Here is a 14341-nt window from a genome sequence, read left to right on the forward strand (position 1 = left end):
CAGGTGGGGCAGTCTCTGGATGGCCTTTCCTTCTGTCTCTGCTCCAAACAGAATATTTTTTGTTCCTCCTTATAAGAAGGACTGAAGCATCTGCACTTTGGTCTTCCTTCTTCTTGGACTTCATGTGGTCTGTGAATTATATTTTGGGTAGTCTGAGTTTTTAGACTAATATCTCCTTATCAGTGAGTGCATACCATGTGTCTTCTTTTGTGACTGGGTTACCTCATTCAGGATGATATTTTCTAGTTCTATCTATTTGCCTAAGAATTTCATAAAGTCATTGTTTCTGATAGCTGAGTAGCACTCCATTGTGTAAATGCACCACATATTTTGTATCCCTTCCTCTGTTGAAGGACATCTGGGTTTTTTCCAGCTTCTGGCGATTATGAGTGTGTCCTTATTGTATGTTAGAATATCTTTTGGGTATATGCCCAAGAGTAGTATAACTGTGTCCTCAGGTAGCACTATGTCCAATTTCCTGAGGAAGCACCAGACTGATTTCCAGAGTGGTTTGATCAGCTTGCAATCCCACCAGCAGTGGAGGAGTGTTGCTCTTTCTCCACATCCTCTTTCTTGTTAGAGTGGTATGGTTATGGAATGAAACTTTGGATTTTAATATTAAGATTTAATAAAACGACTCTTTTATATGAAGTCTATTACTTATGAACAAAATATTTTACTTCAAAAATGCTGTTTTTAAAAATAGATTTTTAATGAGCCCAATTTTATTTTTACTTGAAAGCCACATAAAACAATTAAAAACGCTTGGCCTTTTTATACATTACTATAATTTGGCAAATAATAATACTTTCAAGAAAATAACATTTTAAATGGTGTATTATACGTTAATGATAACCCTGTGATCCTGCTCAGCTGAATTAACACACAATATCGTAACAACACCAAATTTATTTTTTTACAAGCAAAAACTACAGTACACTGTGAGTCCCTTAGATGGAGACATACTTCAAATTCTCACAGTGCTTTGTGTAAATAAGGATGAACATTTAAGAAACCAAGAATGAATTATGAAGAAAAATTTGTTTAAGATGTTTATGTTGAATATAGAATTTGTATTCATTATTGTTTAGCATTTCTCGGTGGAAATGTTTTTCTGTATATTAAGTTAAAGCGACACTTAAGGAAATGAAAGGTTACATCTTTCTGGACAGTCAAGTAAATTTACTGTCCTTGTGCCTGCCAGCAAAGCGTATTATACTGCAAATAAGGATGGTGCAGAGCACAGGCTGTGAATCAGTGGCATGAATCAACAGCCATCTGATGGCCGCATTAAAGCCACACTTCCTATTAAGAACCAGACTAAATTACAACATGGCACTTCCCAAAATGAGCCACGGAAATGCATTCTCTGTGAACTAATTGTTTTTGAGTCTCTATTGAAAATCAGGAAGTCTTTTTAGCAATGAGTGCTTATGCTGTTCTTCCTAAGTTTGCCTTATTTTGTATTGCAATCCATTCAGCTACACTGGCAACCTACCACACCAATTATTATTACATCTACTGCCCCAGTTATCCTAATAACTACTGTAGGTGAAATGCTTCAAGGTCAAATTCATAATAACATGATCCAAACTAGGAGGTCATCATACATCCCTGTGCTTTGAGAAGTACTCCAGTGAAACACCTGCTTGTGAATATTACTATTTTTACAAACAAGTAATACATTATATAGGTAGTTTACTCTTGCATTCATTCTGTAAATGTTTCTTCTCAAAATGTTTGGAAGAGGCAGGTCCATCAGTGAAAGACATTCTGCCCAAGCACATCTATACTGTTCTTACTGATGACAGAAATCTTCAGCCAGAATTCTGGTGCTCCCGAGTTCAAAATCATTTGGGTGGTTCTATGCCTTCTCTCAATCCCTAGGCATCCCATAATTTCCTATTGCCTTAAACCTGTGATAAATCCAGACAGAGAAGTGATGACTCAGCTGGGTTTACTCATTTGTTTGATCTGAACACAATGTAGGCATGGTGAAGCCTTCTACTCTCTCGTAGTGTATGCACTAGAAACAGGCATGTGCTCTGGATGTTTCCAAAGACAAGAATCTGTACCCACGGGTCGTTTCAAATATGGCATGACATTCAAAACTTCTGACATTTTCATAAACCACTCCTTTGATTCAAAGATTGTCTTTAAGGAAACATAAACAAGCAAGAAACTGGTTTTTGCCAGCATTGACTTTGAGGGCAATTCAGGGTTCTATGTGTCTAACACTACTAAGGTTAATATAAGCCAGTTTCTGTTTTTTTTTTTTTTTTTTTTTTTTTTTTTTTTTTTTTTTTTTTTTTTTTTTTTTTTTATGTAAAGGGTTTTAAGTAAGGGAAAGACGTTATTCCTTTAAAAAATCGTAATTTCCTTGTTTCATAATTTTTAAGGGACTTTACATGTCCTTCTAATTGCCTTGGTTGTATGCACACACCCTAAGTTGGTTTTATAAAGTAATATTAGTAACTGCCTGCCCATGATGATTTTAATAATGGAGTTACCAAATCCACTGCTTTCTAGCCTTTCTCCAAATGCTTCAGAACTTCTACATGAACTCTTATTCTTGTTACCATGATCCTTAACAATTCAGCCAGATGAAATTTTATTTCCTTTCATTTTTTTAAACATCCCACTGGACTGTGTCACAGTGGCAAGCACAGGCTCTAAAGAACGCCTTTTCAACTACTTCAGTATAGATTCCATAGACACAACTTGGCTCCCTTCTGAAAAGAGACTTTTTACAAATTTACAGCCATATATTAAATTTTATATGCTAATGACCAATGTTTAGCAAACATTGGATTTGGAAGAAGAAATACATGTTACTAATAATGATATCTATGTGTTCTGTGGCTGTAATGTAGCCGGCACACTATGTTTGAGGCTGCCTAGATATGTCTTTTAAAATGTCATCTTTATTAGTATTACATTCAAGGAACAGTAGTGAGCATCAGTTTCTTTCCAGATCTTCCCCCAGTGTGTGGCTTATAAGTCTGTGCCAAGAGACATTACAGGAGGCCATGTCACTTCTAACTGCTTGTATTACAACTTTCTGATTTCCCTGGTGCCCTTCCTTTGTTTGATTAATACTACTTGCTATCACACAAGGTATCAGAAAGCATGATTTGGAAAAAAGAATTCCACAGCCTATCTTAGAAAATCCCCTTTTTAAAAAATGGGGAAAATCAACTTATCAAATGTGTTTTTTTCTGGTTTTCCCTTTTTCCCCTAAAGGAGTCTCTCTCTCTCTCTCTCTCTCTCTCTCTCTCTCTCTCTCTCTCTCTCTCTCTCTCTCTCTCTGTCTCTGTCTCTGTCTCTCCCTCCCTCCCTCCCCCCTCCCTTTCCCTTTCCCTCCTCCATCCTTCCTATAGCCCTACCTGTGTGTGTGTGTGTATTTAGTGACTAAATTATTGCTGACAAATTTTGTGCTACTAAACTTTAAATACATAAACAATGAACTATGGAACACTTACTTGGGTTTCTTTGAAGAAGACAGAGCTGGCATTTGAAGCAAGGGTTCCTGTTTTTTGTCTTCCTTAGTTAAGTGTTAAACTCCTACACTCCTTTGGCATAGCAGGTGTTGTCTGAAATCTCCAGGAAAGCTAAACTTTAGCATCATCATTAAATGTACTTCCATGGTATGGCTCATTTTTTAGCTAGACTTGGTGTTTCTGTGCTCCTTATGTTAGGCAGAGTGTGTCTCATAGCACGGCCCTGCTTATAGGCTGCATGCTGTCCATTTGTTTCCCTGAATCATTAATGCCTGCAGATCAGTCGTGAAACCACCATTGTCTCGATTCAGAGTCTTCATCTATGCCCATCCTATGCCTAATGTGTGTTTCTTAGGGTCAGTGAAGACACCAGAGAGAACTTTATGTCAATAAGAATATAGGGAGAAAGGGGTATAATTCAATTTTCAGAGTTAATGTTAAAAACACATTGACATTTTGTTTTTGTTATTAGCTAACATTTTTGAGAACTTATTTTGGTATAGGTGTTGCAGGATCTCAGTAGGTCCCCAACCAGTGCTGTGGGATGGGGTTCTTTTCAATATTTGTTTCCAAAGCATTTTAAGTTTCACCTGAAATACTGGTGGGGTACATTCTGGAGTGATATATAAAAATCAGTAGGAAGCCATCGTTTGTGTGATCAACCCTTGTGTGTGCATCAATCCTGTGATGTAGCAATCAAAAGGCAAACAGAAGATCAGGAAGGCCTCAATAGTGCACAGCACAAAGGCCTCTCTCAACACGATACTCTTCTGCCAAATTTAGAAGCAAATGGTTGTGTTGGGGAGATCTGGCTGCACATTTGTAGAGTAATTGCATGTAGCCAATTACCCACTCAGGCAGGGTAATAACAGTTTGGGTTTCTCAAGAGAAGAGCTCAATTCTGTAGGTCTCCTCAAGTCACACTTGAACATAATATTATTTGTAAAATGTATAAATTAGCCAAGTGGTTTGTTTTAGAGTTCAACTACATTTTAAAATTTTGGAAGTCAACTTGACAGCAAGGATCCCAGAGTCCTTACAGTTAGAAGCAGAGGCATGCCTTCTCCAAGCTCTTCCAAACGTTTCGATCACTTGCCTTTATTCACTTACATCACTGGTTAGAAATAACTCCTTCGTGGGAGCGAGGTCAGCGCTGTGAAATAAAGGACAGGTGCTACACTGCAGGGTTTATCCAACCATTTGAAGACCGAGAGACAGGAGCACTGAGATGCACTGTGTAATTCCAGTACTTGGGAGGCCAAGGCAGGAAAGATACTACAAAAACGAAAACAAGCCAAAGGGTATGACAGCCAGATGATGAATTTATCTATTTATCTGACCAGAAATATTTCTTGAACAACTGCTATGTAGCGTGCAATATGCAAAGCATAATTTGTCACATTTGCCTTGTGGGAGTGAGGCGGGATGGTGAGTGTTTCAGAGATGTGACACAAGAGACAGCTTGTATCTGGTGCTGACTACTGAATATTGGGTCACACACGCTAAGCAACCAATCTCAACCCTACAATCCGTTTTAATTGTTACTAGCTCATATATTTTTTGAGTTTATTTCCTTTTATATTTCATATGACTCTTCAAGGCCAACTTCAGCAAAACAGAAAGAAAGAAAAAAGTCCTTTATTTACATCTAAATTTTTGTAAGATAATCTTATACTTTTATTTGTAGTATAACGTTATCTTTTAAAAAAGAAAAAAAAAAAAAACTCTCCTGAGGATCAGTGACTTCTTTTGATGAAACCTAATCTGTATCACCAATAATCAATCAGTTCGAATGTCCTGTCATACTTCACCACAATTGTCACTGTTGTGTTCATATGCATAATGTGAATGCTTTAAATGGGTGAAAACTCAAAAGTCTGCTTGAAGGCTTATCTGATAGCCCTTCCTTTACTCCTATGGGATTCACATGAACACTGATGGAGTCTCCCTGTGCTACCTCATCTTTGTATTCAGACATCACCTATACTGTCCACCTTGGGCCAGGCGTTTATGACAAATACTTAGGAGCTGTTTGAGTATAGTTAGACTATAACAAGCACAGATTCCTTGCAGAAGCTGGTTGATTGCATGTTCCCAGCAACAGACTTTCTTAACACATATCATAAGCAGCACATTGTGTTCTGGGGCCCTTCTAGTGCACTCACTGTTCAGGGAATCCACAAGTCCTACTTTTCAACAAAAGATATGAAGTGTGACAATAAGTTAGGAACAGTTTTGTGATTCTTTAGATGTTCTTCATTATACACTGGTTCATAAAAACTGGAAATTGGTATTTGCATTATTCGTTAAAGTCACAGAAGGCTTTTAGAACACTTGATAAAAGTAACTGGGAATAGCACAGTGTCTCAGTTCACACAGTTCTCCAGCATAGTCTGGATTATTGGCATTTCCACCAGAATCTATTTCTGTTTGTATGAAAGAGTGCACAAAAGAAGGACTTGGTGCTGCCATCATCAAAACTTGGTGAGAGAGGCTTCAAAGTACCTGATAACTGCTTCAGCTAGTTCTATTTTGAGATATTCAGACTCTATTTTAAAAAGCAGCATAAGAATTAGAAATGATAAAGAATGTACATTCTATATAATTATTGTTCTCTGAAGCCTACCTGGAAAATAACTCATGGGTTTCTATTTTTAGTTTCTACAGAGGGCACACACATGGGCATGTTATTGTGGGTAAACTATTTATTTGAGATGTGAAATTCTAGTTTGCTTGTTTGTTAAGGCAGAGACTCTCCCTGTAACCCAGGCAGACCAGGAATTTACTGCATAACCTTACAGTTTCCAAACCCTCTGCGGGCCATCTGCCTCATGAAGCTACATTTATTAAGTCTATAATTATATATTGAGGAAAGGAAATAAAAATTGCTTGTCAAATCCAAAATAACTTTCCCACTTAAAAGTGTGTATATTGGGGCTGGAGAAATGGCTTAGAAGTCAAGAGCACTGGATGTTTTTCCAAAGACCCAGATCTGGTCCCCAACACCACATGGCAGCTCATAATCATCTATAACTCTATTTCCAGGGGATCTGAAACTCTCTTCTGGCCTCCAAGGGCACCAGGCATGCAAGTGGTAGATATATGTATATATATATATATATATATATATATATATATATATATATATATATATATATATATGTGTGTGTGTGTGTGTGCGTGTGTGTGTGTTAAACACCTATACAATACAATAAAATAAACATAAAATTTTAAAGTATGCATATTTACCAGTGTAATTTTTATTTACTATTCATATTTAATTATAGAATATATTTATAATTGGAATATATATTTATGATTCTTGCATGAAAAAATCACAAAGAATTAAAAGGGCTATTTCAGGTAAGCCACAAAATCGAAAAGCAGGGCTCAGAGCAAATCACTTGAGTTGATTTGATACATCAGAATTAAAATTAGGCACATTAAAGACATTTATTGTTGGTTTTATGCCAGAGACCACCAGTGTGCATCAATTAAATAAGTTTTTATCTTATAGTTGGGCGAAACTGTGAATTAGAAATAGAGGAGCTGCTTCTTGCTTAGTTATCCTGCTCTGTCTTTAAAATGCTTGAATAGAAACAGGCATCGGAAGAACTAGAAAGGAAATTTCATAATGCACAGCGACCTGCAGATGCATGCTATTTCACCTTCTGCATACTTCAAATTCTTTGACAACAAACCTTCCTTCCAGGAGGGTAGATTTCTCTTCACCCAGTTCCTCTTCCCCAGCTTTGATCAATGAAAAGCTGAGCACTTGCATAATCTTCCACTCTAGATAGAGCTTTGGCTCACCCAGCCTGTGCTTCAAATGTTAATAAAGTTTTCAATGGGTTCAGAAACAGAACAAAATCCCCTCTCCTCTAAGAGCAGAAAAACAACATGTGTGCATTTCTGTCTGCAGGTAGTGGAGGACATGCTGGAGGACGAGGAGGAAGAAGATGACAGAGATGACAAGGTAATTATCTTTCCTAGCGCTGGGCACCTGGGTGTGGGAGTTGCAGACGTGACACTGTTTTCACGGACAGTTACAAAAAAGGAGTTGAAGTGTTTTGAGTCCAAAAAAAATTGGACAGTGCTGTTTATCATCCTAACAATACCACTGCATGCAGCAAAGAAGAAGAGACAGCTATAAATCCTCTCTGCTTTTGTCCGGAGCTGGGTCAAATATTCTTCTGCCAGGAAAAAAAAATCAGCTTGTCTGGAACTTGATAGCTATTGTGAAGATCATGGCAGTGACAACTGTTTTTGAAGGGCAAAAATGTGTCCTATCTCGAATGTTACAAATCAGACTATGCTTTGGAGGAAGGAGGTGGGTATGAAAAAGTAGTAGCCTTCCTGAGTTGGACATGGGTATTATCATATATAGTTTGCAAAGAACATGTGTATGATGTGCTTACAGGGACATTTAAATAGCCCTGAACTCACTGTAATGCCCAGATCTATAATGGCCCATGTCTCCTTCATCAGCAAAGTCCTTTGGAGAAATTTGCATTTTGTTTGCTTGTTGGCTTGTGGATGGAGATCACAGTAAACAGCAGCTAATTTCTAGATTGTTTAGGTTGGTGGTTCCTGAGAGAAAGGGAGGAATTAGCATGACCTAGTACCACCACAGCAGTAGCTCGGTTTGGGAGAACAGCTCTCTCCAGCAAGTAGGATCCAACCCTGTGATTTCTGGGCATTTGTAGATCTAAAACTTAACATATTTTAAGATACGACCAGGAGGAGGCAAGGGAGAAAATATGAACTACTTGCACATTGTTTGGTCCATAAAACCAGATTTTGATCTCCACCCAAAACTGACCACTGTTACATAAAGAAACAATGTTTTCTGAAGAAAAACAAACAAACAAACATTGCATCTTAGTATGTGCCCTTGACCTTTTGAGTCCATAAAAGATGTACAGTTACATGTGGGGTAAGAATTTGTGTTGGAAGTAAGCATGGCAAGTGTCCACAGTAGAAAAAGTCACACTGAAAACTTTACCTCATGAATGATCATTGTTTCCTGACTGACTGATGTTTGCAGGAGAAGGAAAATACACATGCTTACACCCTGCTTCACTCTCAGGCTGCTTCAACTGCTTTTACGTTGATAGAGCTTTTATGTAGAATTTTTTATCTTGCACACCATTTAGTCATCAGCATCATGATCAAGATGAAGCTACAAAGTCTTGTCTGTAAACATACATGGGTGTGTTCACACATACTCACACACACACATGAACACACACCCCTGGCAATAGCTCATCAGATTTATTGTTAAGGTCAGTTGTAGAGCTATGGAGAGTCTGCACTTTAGCCATGCCAGCTCTGAGCCACCACTTCTCTGTTGATGAAGACTGAGCTGCCATCCATTTATGGCCACTCTCCCTAGCTTGTTGCTGCTTTATTAAAGTCATCATAAAGATCCATCCAAGCAGCCGGCATTTCCCTAGAAACACTAATAAATAGAAACTCCGGTGACATGGTGACATACTTCCATATCCCCCAGCTGAGAGCCAACCCCATGTATTTTCAGACAGTTGGTTGGTGTTGTCTGTCTCTCCTTTTTCTTGTTCATTTTTTTTTTTAAATAAAGATCTTAGGGGTAGTCAACAAATAGACATACCTGGTTAACCAGCTTACCAAAACACAGATGACTAAACACATGTGATTGGAAGGACCATCCATAGGCGCTGTTATGTACAGTGAGCTCATGTTGGCTTCCACAATTGACACCCTCGTTCTCCCACACTTTCAGATCCGTTACCAAAGTAGACTGAAAGTGAGGGCTTTGGTTTCTGTGTGAGTTCAGTTGAATTTGTCTGTAGCTGATCCAGGCAAGTAGTGTGTTTTTATTATGAGCTGGCTATTGCTCATAACCCAGCCCTTTATTTGAATGGTATATAAGGGTGAGGTCCTTCCCCCTTTCTTTCCACTGTAGAGAAATTGATAACATGGCTGTCATGTCTGAACCTAAAAGAACCTAAAACCCTGATTGTAGTTATTTGGAGTAGATCTCTAAGGCAAGGCATCTTGAAACATAAAGCCTTTGTTATGAAAGGAGTAGACGGATGGGCAGACAGATGCTGCAAGTATTCATTCACTTGCTTCTGTCCTTCAGCTTGGCTCTCACAGCAGTACAAACTGCAAGTTTAGCTATCAGTGTGTCTGAATGGGAAAAAATAGTCTTTTCCTATTCTAAAATTCTCATTGGTTCCTTCACTTAAAAGTTTGTGTGTCAAGTCACGCATAATGGAATTTCATGAGAAAACAAATGTGTTTTTCACTGTCTGAACAGGTACTGGCCTGTAAGTCTCATTAGTTCTGTGTTTTCTCATATGGCATAATAGTGGGGTCAGGTCAGTGGGTCCTCTTATAGGATAAAAGCAAAAAAATTAATAAATGTGCCAAAGCCTCACTTTAATTGAACCTGAAGCATATGTTGCGAGTATGTAAAATATGTCCCAGATGTTTCTCCAGGGCCAGTGTCTTGCTTTCCTGAATACCACAAGGCAGCCATTAGTCCTGTAACCTTTGGACTTGGGGGTAAATGGGGTATTACGTGGCACAGAGTGTGAGCACCTGCTTCCCATTCAGCAGAGACCCCTGGCAGGCTTCGCCTAAGTCTGTGCACATGCTTTCACTTAGCGGATTGTTGGGTGATTATGAAAAGTGTCTTTCTTTAGAACAGCAGTGACATTGCTCACTCACAGTGAAAGGGCAAGCCATTGGCTACTCAGCAAGATCCCGTGGCCATACGCCGAAGTCTTTTATCTCACTTGGGCATGTAGTCTTTTCCCTCAGCATAGAAAATACATAGCTCACATACACACATAGAAAAGATATAGCTCAAAAAGTTGAAACCTATATTATATATCACATACATATATATGAGGTACACTATGTGAAGTAATGTGTAACCTGTGCAATGGTTCTTCTTTAGTGTTGACTTTAGTACCTGGAAAGACATTGATAAAAATTAGTAGAAGCTCAATTGTAGTTCACCTGGATCATCAAATTTTGAAGCTTTTCCAGATTATGTCCTTTTAAATTTTGGTTGTTGTACTAGCTTTTTATTGAAAAGTTGTTCCTTATTCAGCAGAAAACTATGGTCCCACACTAACTCTTATTATAAAGGCCATTTGTCTACATTTCATCAAAATCTAGACTTAATTAACTCTCTCTTAACCCAGTTCCATGTTTTCACAAATGCAGAAAATACCAGTTTTAAATGGTGAACCTGACATGTGAGCGCTGCCTTCCAATATTTTTACGTGGCTGTGTGGTGTTAGAGCACTGTTGAGCTGTACTAGGGACAATATTATTTTCTGAATTAACCATGAAACATACTACAGTTCCTTTTCCATAGGGCATTCTTTCAACCCTCAACCACAAAGTTCCAGTCTTATATGTTTTTTTTTTTAACTTAACACCAACTCCTTTCTTTAATAGACTAAAAAATCAAAATGAGGTTTAACTAAATTTCCTAGGTGTTGCTATCAACAGGCATATAATAGTGTTCACACCACATCACATGCAATCATACAGTGGCCGATCTACATAACCCAGGCATCCAATTAACCAAGGTCAATCCTCTTTTGTACTTTAAAGTTTCAGCATGCTTCCCACAGTGTACCTTGCACCAGTAATAAGATCCAGCTGCAGCATCCTAAGCAGAAGTCAGAGTGCTGGGTTCCCCGAGCAAAGCGAGAATTCAAATGCATTACATTCTAGTAATGTTTATTGATAAAAGATATGAAAGTGTTTAGGCATTTATGCCTACACAGCTTTTCCCTTTTCTTCAGCTGTTTTGTCATGGCTCCTTGTTTTCAGATAGATAGACGCAATGAATGAAACATATTTGAGTCACTTCAACATGTACAGATTGTCGCTTTAATTCCTGAAATCTGTATCTTCTGGTTTGATTCTCCAACCCAAACATGTGTATACTGTACCCAAGATTCATACATCTCAGCATCTTAAACCAGCAGTGAGGGAGGAAAGAAAGAGATAATTCTAAATGATATGAGAGGAGATTTTAATCTGACAAAATTGCATTTTCCAGTTACATTCAGTGAAATATCTGCCTGGTGAGGAAGGCAGTCGAGGCTGTGGAGAAAGGCAGAAGGAGAGGAGGCAAGAAAATTCTTTTTTACAAAATCCTGAATCACATTCAACCGGGATACAATTATAATCCATTATTCATTTTCCGTTTCTGTTATATCAAAGTACCACAAACTTTAAGGCATAAAGACAATTTGCGGTTGTTGTATTTGGTATGTCGAATTCCAGGTATAGTCAACTGGCTTCTCTGCTCACAGTCAGACCGCGTTGTTGTCTGTTGCTTAGGAGAGAATCCACATCAAAGGATAATTTAGCCTGTTGGTAGAATCAGTTCCTTAGAGCTGTATCACCGAAATCCTTGCTTTGTTGATTTTTCTCTCTGATCCTATGAGCCAGCTTCCTTTAAATGCATCACAGAGAATCTCCTTTGGGTTCCCCACACTTCTGACCTATTTAAAGGCTCACACATTTATATCAGGTCCACCAAAGATAACTTCCTGTTCTTAAAGAAAACCATATCATGAAATATGACTTAATTGTGCAAATAATAACTATTTCATCTTACTCGTTAGCCACCACCATCCCTAAACAAAGTGGGGATTAAACTTGGAATATTGACTAGAAGGTGGGAACTGCGGCTTCGGTCTTCAAATCTGGTTCTGACAGCTCAGTAGACCTGCCCATGGTCTATAGTAAATGTGAAACAATGTCAGTATTCATTGACGAGATCTACTGCCAATTTGGGCAGCAGCTGCCACAGAATAATAAACAAGGGGAGCTATCAGACTAGACCTGTACTCGAAAAGGTTATAGGAATATAAAGTATTATAGAATGTGCATTTATTATAAAAATAGAGTGCAATGTGTCCAGCTTGCTGGTTATCTAATTCAATTTGTAGTAGTTCACTGGGCAGGCAGAGGGTTTCTCGTAGGCCACCTTTCTTCCTTTTCTTCTACTTCTTGGGAAGCAAAAAAAAAAAAAAAGACCAAAATGTTGGAAAGGCTACTTTGGGGTTTGGGGGGACCTTGGGGGCTATAGCCCCACTGGGCTGATGACCTCAACTAGAACCATAGTGACATTAAACTTCAAGGGTAACTAAGAAATAACCTAGTTCAATCTTCTTGTTTCCTAATACTGGGGGCTGGCTTACTATAATTCTGATGGAGTACTTGTCTAGTGTGCAAAAGGCCCCAGGCCTGAACTCCAGCATTATAAAATACATTATAAAAAAAAAAAAACAGTTAAAACAGAGCTGAGGAAAGGGACTTGGCCAACCCTAAGTGAGAGACACAGGCGACTCAGGAAGCAAACAGCGCTGTCAGGACTGATGGACAGGTTGTTTCCTCCTGTCCCAACTCTGGCACCCACACCCTGCTTTACAACCTGACTTTCCCAGGGAAGAGACAGGATTAAAGGTCTGGTCGGTTACAGATGAGCTGAGATTTCCTCTTCCAGTCCTTATATAGAACAATGAGGGATATACTGCTGCAGATTGCCGCTATTTGGTTCGAGACCGCCACCTCTTGGTGCTGCATAGGCAGCTCTTCCTCACTGCCCTGGCAGAGCTGATAGGGGTGGGTGGATATGGGAAGGTAGGTGGAACAAGACAAAGCATGTTCTTCATGCCAAACCCCCGAAAAGTATGGATGTGAGCACCACACAACATAAGGGAATGATTATAACAGATAAACCTGCCGATCACTTTACCTTCAAGGGGTGAGATTACCTATCCTCAGGATTTGAGTAGACTCCATATAATCACAGAGGTGCTCAAAGGTGGAAGAGGGCTTCAGAGCAAATGGCAAGTGGCAGCTATTGTACAGCTGTGGCCAAGCTCAAGGCTCAAGACCTTCACAGCAAGAAGAAAGCTGTGGTTGGCACAGATGGAGCATTTGAAGATTGGGTTTCCCCAGCAGTGTGACAGGTGGCCTGGGATCCAAGGTCTTCTAAAGCCAAGCTGGGCCAGTCTCTGTTCTCAGTGCCACTGAGAAGACTTGAAAGCAAGTTTCACAGGGGCAGACTCTGGGTCTACAACCAAACGGTATGCTGCTGTGGTGCATAATGAGCCAGCAGGAGGAGACTCTGTGAGCCATAGAGAAGCAAGTGCTTCCCCCTGGGGAACAAGGGCCAAAGACCTGAGCATTGAATCCATAAAACACATATTGGCTGTGGCAGAGCAGAGCACTTCAGTGGCTGCCCTTGAGTTTGAGATGGAAACACAAGCCAAGAAGCTCAGCGAGGAAGTGCAGGGACCATCCCCCAGCGCCTTACCCACATCTTCATTTTTTTGACCCATTCTGGACTTTTGAACTACATATAAATGGGGATAAATTTGTTTTCAGCTACTAAGTTTATGATAATTGTAGCTATTACAGCTACTCTAACTGTGTTTTCTCTACTTCAGTATAGATACTATATTGTAAAAGCAAAAAAATGCAAGTTTTTAGCTTTTCTTTATTGACTTGGTCAATGAGACTGTTGGGTTATTTATTCAATATGGAAATGAGAAAGAATTTTTAAAAAGCCCACCATTTTTAACCAAAATGCCTTAAGTTTTATTTCACACACACACAAAAAAAAATTACCAAACAACAGTGAGTCATTTTTCAGTTGTAGAGTATTGCTCCTACTTAGGACCTTATATATTAAACTGGTGAAGAAATGGGGTTTTTTTTTTTTTTCTTTGAGAATTTCATACATGTATACAATGATACTCATCCCTCATTTCTTCCCCTCCATATTTTTAACACATCTCCTTCGAAGCTTCATGTCT

The 14341-nt window shown here is 38.9% G+C and overlaps 1 protein-coding gene across 4 annotated transcripts in view; it reads left to right on the forward strand.

Moving 5' to 3' along the window:
- Positions 1–14341, forward strand: part of MCTP1 (multiple C2 and transmembrane domain containing 1) — a gene marked incomplete at both ends in the record, with an annotated part of 533307 nt that overhangs the window by 437510 nt on the left and 81456 nt on the right. For all 4 annotated transcript variants that reach the window (XM_080925321.1, XM_080925322.1, XM_080925323.1 and 1 more), the window contains one exon: positions 7423–7476. In XM_080925321.1, the coding sequence (XP_080781447.1) occupies positions 7423–7476 (54 nt within the window). The remainder of the gene's footprint in view (positions 1–7422; positions 7477–14341) is intronic.

This window comes from Micromys minutus (genome assembly GCF_963924665.1).
Source record: "Micromys minutus genome assembly, chromosome: 11".
Taxonomy (NCBI): Eukaryota; Metazoa; Chordata; class Mammalia; order Rodentia; family Muridae; genus Micromys; species Micromys minutus.